This window comes from Camelus bactrianus, chromosome 12 (assembly GCF_048773025.1).
Source record: "Camelus bactrianus isolate YW-2024 breed Bactrian camel chromosome 12, ASM4877302v1, whole genome shotgun sequence".
Lineage (NCBI taxonomy): Eukaryota > Metazoa > Chordata > Mammalia > Artiodactyla > Camelidae > Camelus > Camelus bactrianus.
The window spans coordinates 63,680,618-63,694,146 of NC_133550.1; the positions used below are offsets into that span (position 1 = coordinate 63,680,618).

At 41.6% G+C, this 13,529-nt stretch overlaps 1 protein-coding gene across 1 annotated transcript in view; it reads left to right on the top strand.

The window, feature by feature from the left end:
• Window positions 1–1,846: 1,846 nt before the first annotated feature.
• EP300 (EP300 lysine acetyltransferase) overlaps window positions 1,847–13,529 on the top strand; it is a 66,933-nt gene continuing 55,250 nt past the window's right edge. Inside the window, exon 1 of the mRNA XM_010960248.3 lies at window positions 1,847–3,193. Within this exon, the coding sequence (XP_010958550.2) occupies window positions 3,100–3,193 (94 nt within the window). The 5' untranslated portion in view covers window positions 1,847–3,099. The remainder of the gene's footprint in view (window positions 3,194–13,529) is intronic.

The following is a 13,529-nucleotide window of genomic DNA, read 5'->3' on the forward strand; positions in this document are numbered from 1 at the left end:
ATGTGCCATGCATCTGATTCTCCATTCATAGCAGAGCCTTACCTTGTGGGTAGGTCCATGGCCCCTGACTACTCTTTTCAGAATTTTCTCATGAGATGTTCCTCAGATCTTTAGAGTCCCTGTCCCTGGTTCCACAGTAGTTTTGGTTAGGTGGGCCAGGTAGGTTTGAATGCTATTTAACCTCAAGCTACATCCTCTGCAAAAGTAGGCAAATCTTTTCCCAAAGGGTAGAAACTCTTCAAAAAATCAGATGAGCAAAACCTCCCACGAGGAAATTACAAGCCAAATTCCCAGGTGTTATCCACATGTCTTTTCTCTGTCCCTTTTACTGTGAATGTGGGTATAAACTATTCATGATGAGTAAATCACTCCTGAAGGCCAGTGTTGACCTTAGCCCTACATAGTGAATCCATCCTTTACCAGCTTGAAGACAGATAGGTACTGCCCTTAATTTGCCTGCTTTTCTACCACAGTTTGGGTGAATTAGGCTTGAACATCACACGACAGAATTCACCCTTGTTGGCAACCTGAGCTGCTTCATTAGGATCTTTCACTCCTGGGTTCTTATTTATTCTCCTGTTCATTCATTTGAAAGGCAATAAACAGCAACAAAAGACAAAGTAAACTCGACAGTAAGTAAGCATAAGTTGAGGAGCATGAGATTTGAAATACGTTTAAAAGCTTTTAACTATCTCCACAGATACTGGTTTGGGGGTTTCCTTAGGGGGACTTTGCCACCTCCTCAAGTACCAGTTTACCCAAGGGCAAACACAGAGGCATCCTGCGGTGTGTAGGGATGTGAAAAGATGTTGGCCAGGCCCTCTTCTGCAAAACTGTTGTCAAACACACCACATTTTATTTTCAAGCATTTTCCTCCATCGTTACGTTTTTACTTTAATCCATGTTGACATTACCTTCAGCACAGTACGTTTCTGCTCTTTCCCTCATCATTACAGTTTATCTTTAAGGCACTGCCTAAACGTGTTTTTTTTTAAGCTGGTCTGTTGAGAGTGGGTGAAAAGAAATACCCTAAACTGTCCTCAGGTCCGAGATGTGTTAGAAAAATAATTCAAGTCTCTGGTGAGAAGGCTAGCTCGCAGGGGCATGTGGACACGTGGTGGGCAAGAAACGAATCTAGATCTGGTCCTAAAACATCTTCCCACTGCTGTGATTTTTGTTTTCTGATTATTAAACTAATACATGTTCTTTTTTTTTTTTTAAACTGTAAAATTAAGAGAAAAAGGAAACAATTCGTAATCGGTGTGATTTTTGCATGTGAGCCCGCCCCTCTGGGAAAGCGATGAAGAGAGGAACGCGCTGTCTCTGGCCCGAAACACCGGGCGGCTGGGTATCCCCTGCCTGGTAAATTCAACCAAGGTTCGGAAGACTGGCCGCCCAAGGGCCTGGGGCGCAGGGCCAGCCCCACGGCGCTCCTCTTTGGCCACCTGTGCGGTGACTTGGCGCCTTCCCGGAGTAGCTGCGGGGCTCCGTCACCCCCGGTTCCCACCGGTCTCCTACGCAGAGACCCAACCCAGGCACCTTCCCCCGTAAGTGTCCACCGACTGAAAATAGATCCCGAGTCCGCCCCTGACCCCCCTTCTTCAAATCCTCCCCTTTAAAGGGAGCCACCGGGTGACGCCAGGGGAGTTTGCGGAAGCTCCAACCGCGTTGGGGCCTTGGGCGGATCCCGTGATTGGAACCGGCCCCGCCCCCGGGTCCTCTTCCCCCATTGTGTGAGCAGCTCGAGCCCAGGCCCCGCCCCCTGCCACCTCCCTCCGGAGGCCCAACCCCTCCCCTTTTTTTCACCCCCCCCTTGGCTCATTTCCGGCCGCCGCTGCTACCGCTAGCCTGTAAGGAAGATTCGGCAGAGGGAAGAAACAACAGCCGCCATCTTGTTTGTGTGCTAGGCTGGGGGGGAGAGAGAGCGAGAGGGAGCGGGCGAGAGTGGGCAAGCGGGACGCCGGGCTGAGTGCGAACTGCGGGAGCGAGAGTGCGGAGGGGAAGCCGGGCCAGAGAGAAGCGACAGGGGCCGAGACAGTGGCAGGGGGCCCGGGGCGCACGGGCTGAGGCGACCCCCAGCCCTCTCCCGCCCGCACACACCCCCACCGCGGCCCGGGAGCCAGACCGGCGTCGACGCCTAGGGGGGACCATTACATAACCCCGCGCCCCGCGGCGCCTTCGCCCGCCGCCGAGGGCGGCCCCGAGCGGATCCCCGAGGGGCGGGCGCTCCCGGCACCTGGCCGCCGGGGGTGGGGGCCGTAGCGGCGGCCGTATTTATTTATTTTCCGCGGGAGGGGAGGGCGAAGGAGGAGAGCGCGGCGCGAGGGGAGGCCGCCTGCGCCGCCCGCCGGAGCGGGGCCTCCTCGGTGGGCTCGGCGTCGGCGCGGGCGGGCGGCGCTGCTCGGCCCGGCCCCCTTGGCCCTCTGGGCCGGCGAGCTCCGCTCCCGGCGTCCTCGCCGCGCCTCCGCCGCGAGATGTGAGGCGGCAGCGCCAGCCTGGATCTCGGCTCGGTCGAGCTCTCTGCGGCCATTAGGGGCCGGTGCGGCGGCGGCGCGGAGCGCGGCGGCAGGAGGAGGGTTCGGAGGGTGGGGGCTCAGGTCCGGGAGGGGACACCAGGAGGAGGTGAGTGTCTCTCGTCGCCTCCTCCTCTCCCCCCTTTTCGCCCCCGCCTCCTTGTGGCGATGAGAAGGAGGAGGACAGCGCCGAGGAGGAAGAGGCTGATGGCGGCGGCGGAGCTCCGAGAGACCTCGGCTGGGCAGGGGCCGGCCGTGGCGGGCCGGGGACTGCGCCTCTAGAGTCGCGAGTTCTCCGGAATTCGCCGCAGCGGACGCGCTCGGCGGATTTGTATTCCTGTGCCCTCCTCCGGGCCTGGGCTCGGGCCCGGCCCCTCGCACTTGCCCCTACCTTTTCTATCGAGTCCGCATCCCTCTTCAGCCACCGCGATTCGGCTAAGAGAAAAAGGAACTTCCCCCACCCCTCCTCGGGGGCCCGCGGAGCCCCCCAAGCCCACCCCAGGGATCCGGGCGGGGACCCCGGGCTGAAGAAGAGATTTCCCGAGAATTTTCGTTTTCCTCGCCTGTATCTCCGAAAGAATTAAAAATGGCCGAGAATGTCGTGGAACCGGGGCCGCCTTCAGCCAAGCGGCCTAAACTCTCATCTCCGGCCCTCTCGGCGTCCGCCAGCGATGGCACAGGTTAGTCTTGGGAGCCCCGGCCTTCCACCTCCTTCTTAATGTTTTCTCCTCGCTGCACCTTTATTCGTCCATATTTTCTTCCTTTCTCTCGCTTAGTTCTCTGCCTCTTGATTAATTTTAAAGGTGTTTGAATGAGCTGGTCAAAGACGTCCAGTAGCCCAACCATTTTCTTTGCTTCCTAATACATTCATTGCAACACTGTGTCATATCTATGTGTGTTCTGGAATTAGAGCTCTTGAGTGGTGCTGTAGAAATGGCCTTTATTGTTGCTCCCGTGAAGTTTAATTTTGGAAACGCCAGTGCATTTGTGTTTAAGGGCTTTTTATGCAATTTTACTTTTAATTTCTTTTATTGTTGGTAAATGAGGAATTGCGGATCCTTTTTGATCGTAGTTTACTCTGTTTCCTTTACTTTCTACTCTAAGAATTTGTTTTCACACAAGCTATTCTTTTGAGGATGAGGGTGTAAAAAAAATCTTGGGTTTTTACTTGTGTGATCCAGGATTTCTGGGTTGACGTGAAGTTTAATGCCAACCCTGAATTTTGGTACGGATTATTTTGCCTACTGTTTCTAGCTTTTTTGCTTCCCCCCTCCCCTTATTTGTTTTAAGAATCAATATGGAGCGCAGTTCATTTTACATCTCTCATTTCTTTCGTGCGAGACCAAAATGTCTGAAACTCTGGGGTTTTAGGTTGTGGGAGAGCAGAGGCATTTTCTTTGCAGTTTGTAGTTACTTTCTCTTTGAGAAGGGTTCGGGGGAGGCGGTAAGAACCGATTTTATGGAGTTATGTACTTCGAAATTAAGATCAGAGTCGGAAGAGTCCCAGTGGTGAACAGCAAACATGAGCTGATGATACGAAAGTTTAAAATGTGCATTAGGTTTTATATTTGTGTGTTCTGTTTTTTTGCACTTTAAACATCTGGAGATCCAGATTTCAGTTTTAAAAAGCTCTACAGTTTTTTTTTGTTTGTTTGTTTTACTCCGTTGTGGACTATCCCTTTTGTCAAGAGAAATTCAGGGAGACTTCCATCATCTCCTTGTTACAGTTAGTTTGGTACTGTCCTGATGGCCACCGACCTTCTCTTTTGCTGCCCTAGTTGTTTGAGGTGCCAGCATAATGAAGACGGAGAATGGCTGGCCATCTGACAGTCCACAAGATGTTCCCCCTTACTACAGAGCATCTCTTTAACTCTCTGAGAACAGGCTCAACGTCATCCCTCCATCTGCCAGTGAGAGTGCATAATGGAGTTAAATGTACCCTTTGAGTTTGTAGAGAACTTCTAAAGCATGGTTCTAAGTAGGCTTCATTTCAAAGGGTGAAAATGTAAGGATATGGCAAATGCTTTGGATTCTTTGCTTTTATAAGAAAGATGTATTATGAGTTTGAGATAACCTGCAAAGATTGAGGATTTTTGCAGAGTTCCTCTGCTTCAAGCTTGTAACGTTGGTGATGCATGAACTTTGAACTGTCCTCATTCCTTGAAGTTTCTGTAGTCTTCAGGGATTTTTTTTTAAACTGTCTTTTTTCCTCAGAATTCATACACATATTGAATATTCCTTTGTACTTACTGAAATGTTGCTTGGAAGGGTTTTTAGATCCCCTTTAGCCACATTTTCACCTGTAGATTGTTATGGTGTTTCTTTAGTTTTTGTATCCTATGGTAGTTTCTGCTCTTTAGTTTTTGTGTAATGTGGTAATGGATTTTACATTTGAGTTAGCCAGTGACTTGGGATAGTGTAGAGAAGACTTTTTACGTGCATTATTATGATTCCTGATTTGAGCAGCTTAGTCTTAGAGTAGTGGTAGGCCTGAAAGGGAGGCTGTGCTCTGTTCAGACACCTCTGTTCAGGTGCACTGCTGCATTCTCCATATTTGATCTGTGTACTTGGTAACTTTAGCTAACTTATTTTGATAGTGTCTTACCTGGGTAATACACAGAAACTGTTTTGCTACTTGAAATATCTTTAAATAGTTATGAGTCCTAAATGTATCAAATGGGTTTTTATAATAAGAAACCTTCAACATTGAGATTAACTCAATCTCACTACTAAGAGTTTGTTTTAGTGTTAGTTACTTTGTTCTAAATTTTGTAGTGAAGGTTGATTCCCCTCCTGTGCCTCCCCCCCCCCTTAAGATTCTACTCCAGGAATTCTTGGTGTCCAATTTTTAATCCTAACCTGTCTAGATTTTTTGATGGGAAGAGGGAATGGGTATTAAGCATATACCGTCCCCATGTGAACTTCAAGTTGGGCACCATTACATTTTGATTTTTTGTTTGTTTTTTGCATCCAGCACTGTGTACTCTAAGTTTACAGGCAACTTTTAATGGAGACACTTCACTTTTTAAAACTTTACATTTCAAACTTGTTAACTTCTACATTTTTACTTTTGATTTGCCACCTAGATATTTTATAAACGTGAGTGTAAATTGTTTCTTGGTACTTGATTATGAATTTTACCTAGAGCCGGTCAAAATCATCCCAAAATTCTAGACCGCAGAAACTTTTTTTTAAATGATGGAGGCTTGCAGTTTTAGTAGTGTGAATGTACCTGCCAAGAGTGTTTGCGTGTGCCAGTTTTATAGGAAAGAAAACTGGAATCCTTTTAGGTTGACATGCTAAAGCACTACAAATTAGTGTTTAAATCCCAAATTCTGAATTTCTGAGGTTATCCACTGATGCAGAATAAAAATGACTTACTTAATTCTCAAAGATTCTTCTAAAAAATTTCCAGATTGATTAACTTGAATTAAGTTCAAATTTTACATGTCAGAATGGGAAGAGAGTTAGAGGTTTTGCATTTTTATGTTCATGTTTCAATAATTGCACTTCATCCATTGAAAATTTTATTAACTGGTATGTTTAGGTCAAAACTGTTTGAAAAATCAGATGACTTTCTGTTCTACCCTCTCCACTGTGCCCCCTCCCCCCCAAAGAAGTCATAAAAGCCGCTTGTAGAAATGTTTTGGTAAAATTATTGACTAGAATAGTTAACAGGTAAGTCCTGGAAATGTTTCTTGAACCTATTTCTAGTAATAACCTGAGTGATGAGAATGATGAGGATGCTATGTTGCCTTATTTGCTCACTGAACATGTTCTATCACTGCTTTGTAAACACTTAATGCTGTATGTACGGAAAGAACAGACTCTGGAAAGATGGGTGACTGCACTGGGCTCTGGCAATATTAAGTAGGGGAGAAGATCCTTCTGGTGTTGATACAGTTTTGTGGCCCTACTGTGTACTCAGGTGTCAAAATTGGTTTGAATTTTTTGCCTGCCTTCATTTTGAAGACATGGGGCAAATGAAGCTGCATTTTGACCATTAGGTTAGTGTACACAATAGAGAAGTGGCAAGGATTTTTAAAAAGTCAGTTTTACTTTCTGAAAACACCATTGTGTATTAGTGGTTTATCATCTAACCAGAGTATTTTTGGTGGAGGCCATTCTTTTTCAGCTCTTGCACCTGTGAGATTATATTTTAATTTTATGTTTTAGGCATGAGTATTTACATGAGAGTTTTGCTTCTGTAGTTTTTGAGTTATGGCTCTTTAGTCCAGTGAGGTATTGCTGACCTCAGTGTTAAATTAAATTGCAAAACATCTTACTAAGTGCCTTGAACTTTGGAAGTTACATGTTCTCAAGGCTTTGTAAGTTCGTTTATAGGACTTCAAGAAAGCTATCTGTGGTTGATAGTGAGGTAGAGTGACTTTTGTTAAATTGTAAATCTTGTATGTGTTACAATGAGTGCCCTTTTCCAGCTAGAGTTCATATTCTGTTGCAGAGGTAAGAAATGTATTGGCATGTCCAGTGAATGGTTGATGGGGAGGGGGGAAAGAGTTTCTGCCTTGGTTGCCTTTTGGTGTTATTTTCTGTTTAGCTTTTCTGCTATCTCCTTAGTCTGTTCTATAAAAAGGCAGGGAATTGAAACAAGAAGTTGAAAATTAGTGCATAGTGGTGCTTGTAAGGGAATTAAGTAGTAAAAAGGAAAGGAAAAAAGGAGTAGGAAGAATGTTGCAGATACAAGTGGGAGTGTAAAATACTTCCTCCTGGTATATTTACAAAAACAATTCAGGAGTTATTCTGCCAATATATACACCCAACAATTAATGGGAAAATAAGACATACTTGTTTTGTGTGATTTTTTGAGATTTTAGGGTTTCCTCCTTTGAGAGTTTCTGAATTTGATTTTTTTTAAGTATGACAAGCATTAGAAAAATTAATGGGCAAGTTGAAACTTAAATTATGCCAAGTGTGAAATATTTAAAACATTGAATTTTGCAGATGATTTTCTTCATGAGACGGGTAGTGATTTTCTCCTGAAATTTTAATGGGAAAATTTTTGCTCAGTTCTCAAAAATTTAAGAGAATAAATATTGAGATTTTAAGCCTCTTCTGAACAATTTGAGTATCATTTGTCTTTAGATGTAGATTTTTTTTTTTTTATAAATGCTCCAAAAGGCAGTTAGGAGTAATTTAGCTGAGAGAGAATGTAAAATTTAAACTACGGGAAAAAAATGAATGGTTGAGAGAATGAATTTTGGAGTCAGACTAGTGGAGTTCAGATTCCAGACCTGCTTTTTTTAACTGCAAACCTTGAGCCAATTGCTTAACCTCTCTATCTAAGCTTCCTCACCTCAGATATGTAAGGCATAATGAGAAATCAGAAAGCAGATTGTTCTCATTGGAAATACTCAAGATGAGAATTTGCTATAAAGAATCATGTGGTTGAACATTATTTTTTATTTGTTTATCTGGATCATAAAAGAAGACTTTCCTAATGGAGGAGGAAGTAAAGTAGAAGGGCAGTGTATCCCCTTTTCAAAATTTTTTTAAAAGTTTTTTTTTTATTTTGGGGGGTAATAAAGTTTACTTATTTATTTTTAGAGTAGATACCAGGACCTTATGTATGCTAAGCATTCAGTCTACAACTTGCGCTATACCCTCCCCCCTAAAATTTTTGACCGCACCTAAGTAAGAACTACATTGTACACGGAGAACCAGAGACCCTGTCTCAGCAAGTGAACAAACAGTACTTACCTTTATTACTTGTATTATCCTCTGATATTTTCTATTTTTTTTGCATTTCTTTAAGTTTTGATTGTGACCCACTATATTGATTTCGTGACCCACTATTGCTTATGACTCAGAATCTGAAAAATACAGGTTTAAAAGAGTTGACAAGCTGCCAGTTGGCCTGTATTAGACCCATATTTTTTGTATGTGAGGCTTTTACGCTCAAAGCAGAATACTCTGATAATCCAGACAGACATAGACCCTTCCTTCCTGGAGTTCATAGACGAGGGGAGGAGAATGACATTCAACTCTGACGTGACCAGTGTTGCATAGTGTACAATGGGAGAAACAGGGGCCCCTAACCTATATCTACTGTTAACTCTGGTGCTGTCTTTGAGGAATTGCTCTCTGATTTTGGGATTTGGAGGATAGATGAAGTGTTTTTAAGAGTTGGCGTAGGCTGAAAATAAGAGTGTGGTCCATCGGGGAACCTGTAAATTTCACCTGGCTTGGGGGAATAGCAAGAAATAGTACTGTAGAGCTGAGCAAGGGGCCAATCATGCAGGACTTAGAATGCGTATTGGAGTTTAGACTTTCATTTTAGCTCTTTTAAATGGATGGACAAAGTTGTACCTTAGATAACTGACTAAAATGAGGAATGGTTTGGAAAGAAACGGGAGAAATAGGCAGAAGGCCAGTGAGATGGCTGTTTCAGGATTCCAGCTGTGATGAGGGTGCCCTGGATTAGTAGATGGAAAGAACTGAAAAGATTTAACGAGAGCATGGGTGGCCCAAAGAACTTGCTGATTGATTAGATGTGAGGATGTTATGATACAAGAATCAAGATAGCTCCCAAGTTTCAAGTTCGGGCAACTGAATTGCTGAGGATGCCGTTTACTAAGATCACAAACATGGGAAGAGAAGTGTTTGTGTATGATAGGGATAGGAGGAGGGTTGTGATGAGTTACATTTTGGACATTTTCAGGTTGTGTGATTCTCCTGACTTGAGTAGTCACTGTTTTCATTTGGAGTGCCTTTCTTTTCAGCCAACAAATACTGACTACCCAGCAAGCTTTAGGTATTTGGAATGTAAAGATGAACCAAGGTGCAGTTTCTGCTCTCAAAGCCTTTAGGATCTGATGGAGTTGGTACACACATCAACAAAGTTTTCCTGTAAGTCTTTTAAAGGTACTAGATAAAGGCAGAGGATAGTGATTTTTCTGACAGGACGGGTTTGGAGTAGTTGGGGGGAACTTCATAGAGAAAATATATGTTTGACTGGGGATAGGAGAGTGAAAATAACGTACCTTTTCTTAGAAGTAGGGCAAGTTGGAAAGGTATCTCAGGTGGAACAAATACAAGTGGTTTTTATGTGACTGGAACACAGACAGATTGTGTGGTAGATTGTTTTCATGGGAGACAGATGGAAAAGGATGTTCGGATTCTATTATGAAAAGACGAATATGCTAAGGAATTGGGCATTTATCTCACCATCAGGGTAAAAATCTTACGAGAAGAGTGACATGGTCGAGGAAAGAGTAATTCTAGAGACACTGTATAGGATCAGTAGCAGGGAGGGAAACTAATGGCAGGAAGACCAAGGCTTTATCTCTTCAAATGCACTTATTGTTCGTTTTTCAAGTTTTTGGTAAATTTTAACTATCAAAGTGAATTGTTTATTTTTTTAAGATCCAAGTTTTGTTTACCAGTTGTCGTACATGTAGAAACCATAGCAGGTAACTCAAAAAGAAAACCCCAAAACCAGTCACACTCACCTTTGTCTTTACAGATATTCAATTTTTAGAAGGCTTTTTTTTCTTTTTAAATAGGTGGTATGATAGCTTTATCTAGGATCCCCTATAGGCATTTCCTTGGAGCAAACCCCAGTTAAGCAAACAAATCCACCCCTCACTGCAGAGCTTCTCACAAGACGTTACTACACTCACTCAAAGTTAAGAAATGATCAGTGATAGTTGTTAGTGGACAGTTCAGGTTTAATATAAACATGTCATTGAGTTGATTTGTAAAGTGGGTATTTATTAAAATATGAATAATAGTGTCCTCATCTTTTGGTTAATATCAAACCAAGAAGTATTACTATAATGATAAAGATAGGCAGGTAGTCAACGTTAAACTTCTAAAAGTGGGCCCCAAGTCACATTTTTGATGAGTTATATAGCACTCCATCTCTGTTTAAATTTTCAGTCCTAACTCAAATGGAGTTAAGAATAAAACTTCAAGTCATTCACTTCCAAAGTATAGGTATACCTTTTGATGTCATGATTGCAAGGCAGTTAAGAGTGCACATTTTGGAAATTAACTTGCACTTTTGCCCTTTTGACTATTGGATTTCAAAATTCAGCAGCTGCCAACATACATAGCTATATGATCCTATAAAACTTAATATTGATTATCATCTTCAGTCAAATTTGTATGTAACTGACAGGTTGTTACCAGTTGTTTTGGAAAGTATTAGAAGTCTTACCTGTCTTTCCAGCATGGATATCTCATTACATTTTCTTAGCATTCCTTCAGATTACGTACTATAGTTTTAAGTGTTCATGCATCTTTCTTTCCTTGATAGGTGGTTGTTTATGATTAGGTTAATTCTGCTTCATCTACAGAATATTAAAATACTATTTTTTAAATGAACTATTGGATGAAGGCTGGGATTGTTATTTTAACCTGGTTAAATTCATGAAGTTTGTAAAAAATCACCTCTTTTTAAAGGCCATGGTGTTTTAAAATGTCTTGCTTTTTAAGCACCCCAAACAGCCAAGTTAATTTAAGAGTAGTAGTGCCCCAAACCAACAAGGAGAAGAGATCTTTGTGAGATTGCTAGTCTCATGTCTAGCCAAACTGTTACCAGAATTATTATTAAAAGTTTTATAGATTTGACTTTCACTTCTAATCCTTACTTTTTTAAATCCCCGTTCTTTGCCCACCTCATCCTGCACCTGGCTCCCCCTACTTTGAATTCCTTGAGTTGCTGTGGCTCAGCTTTAGTTGTTCACATCCTATTCTTTTCTTCACTCTAAAATTGTCCAGCTCCTGCCCATCCTCTGGTCTTACCATGGGATTAGATGAAAGAAAGGTTTTGAGATCTGGAATGTTCTTTTTTTCTTTTTTCTTTTTTCTTTTTTCTTTTTCTTTTTTTTTTTTTTAAGTATAGTCAGTTTACAATGTTGTGTCAATTTCTGGTGTACGGCACAGTGCTTTGGTCATACATGAGTATACATATATTTGTTTCCACATTCTTTGTCCACCATAAGTTACCACAAGATACTGAATATAGTTCCCTGTGCTATACAGTATGAACTTTTTTTTTATTAATAGCAACATTATTTATGATTGCCAAGATATGGAAGCAACTCAAGGGCTGCAAATGGCACAATATCCTTCTGTTCTGTGTTGTGGGTTGTGTTCCATTGCGTGTATATGCTGTGTCTTCTTTATCCATTCATCTATTGATGTGTACTTGGAATGTCCATTTTTTAAAAAGCATTTTAATGCTGCAGAGAAAACTAACTGAAAGGAGGAGAATTGATGGATAGATTCTGTCTTCTAAGTGGATACTTAAGAATTACTAATTTTAGAATAATTAATATGGGTATTTTGCTTAAAATACACAGTTTAAGAGCAGAACTGAGTTTTTATTTGACTTCAGTTTACTTGAAGTACAAAAGTAAGCCTATATATTCAACAAAAAATGTTTGAACCTGCTAAGTGGGAAAAAAACTGGAAGAGGTACTGTTATGCAGTAGAATTAGATTTTGAGCCAAAATTATTTCAGTTTTGCATTCTAGTTTATAACTAAATTTTATTTATACTTACAGTGTTTGGGATTGTATTGTTAGTAATCCTAATTTTGAAGGTTATACTTCATTTATATCATAGTGGGGAATATTTGTCTAATTTTTCATGTGTCATGAAATTGTCTTGATCTTTTGATTTTTGGAAAGGCTAATTGAGCTGAGTATTTTACAAGAGATTTTATGGCTAAATCTGCTGTGAGGACCATAGCAATACAGAAGACACCAAGGGTGACCTACAGAATCAGTATGTAATAATGAAAGGATGTTTTGACTCAACACTAGTTTCCCACATGTTCAGTCCAAATTCATTTTCGTTTAAATTGACACATTTCTAATACATGGTACATTGTATAAACTTAATGTATTATGCTCAATTTCAAATCATATTTAAATCTGTCCTGCTAGTCACATTTTGTGTCACTGTGTTTGGACTGAATGTACACTCAGATGAAGAAACATTTTACTCAAAGTCATTTTGTATTTGAGCACCATTAACTGTATATGGGAACTTGTCAATAAACTGGCAGAAGTAGCCTGCTGATGATGTTGATTGGTTGGTATTTTAGAGAGTAAGCAGGAAATGCCTTACTGGAGATAAGTGTGAGTTCATTCATTTCATGTTGTTTATACTACTGTTCTGTAATATTTGCCATAGGATAGCTTAAAAGTAATGGAATAAATTTCAGATTTGTAAATTTCCAATCAAAGGAGGTGTCAGCAAATTAAATATGTAAGAGCTGGCTGTAATATCTAGAAAAACTACTTGCTGTCATTTGCTTTTTTGCCTCCTACTTCTCAGTCCACTGCAGTCTGGCTCTTTACAACCCCACTGCTCTAAATTACTAAATATCTCCTATTATCTATATTGAGTGAATTCTCTCTGGCGCATGGAACACCACCAACATTTCCTTCTTGGAACCTGGTTTCCAAGACACTATTCCTGGTGGATGGGCCGGGGGAATGTTGGGTTTTAGCTAGCATGTTTTCCTGGTTAAGATTACTGGCATTTCCAGTGGTTCCCTTAATGGCTGATGGTTACTTAAGCTCCACATTTCTCTCTCACATTGCCATGAATTCCTCTGGTTGCCCTTCTGGATAATTGTACTGTTAGGTTATCCAGGCCAGAAACTTAGGAGTTATTCTCCTCTTTTTCTCTCCTTAACCTCCTACTTATAGTCAGAGAGTTCTTTTGATTGGCCTCTTTGATGCCACTGCCCCTTTAGCAGCAGCGTCCTAACCAGTCTCCCTGACTCTAGACTTCTCTGTCCAATTTATTCTTCATATTGTTTGCCTGTGTAGGCTCTAATAAATGCAATTTTGTGTTTTTCATATTTCTGCTTGAAATTCTTCAGTAAATTAGTTTTCTCTCTACAGTAAAAATCCCAAGCTATTATGTTACAGGACCCTCTAAGTTGCTTCTTACTATATTTGTTGAACATGTAAATTTTATTCAGCTAATCTGAACTAATCCCTGTGAAGGGCAAATTGAGATGAGGGCCTGAGATGG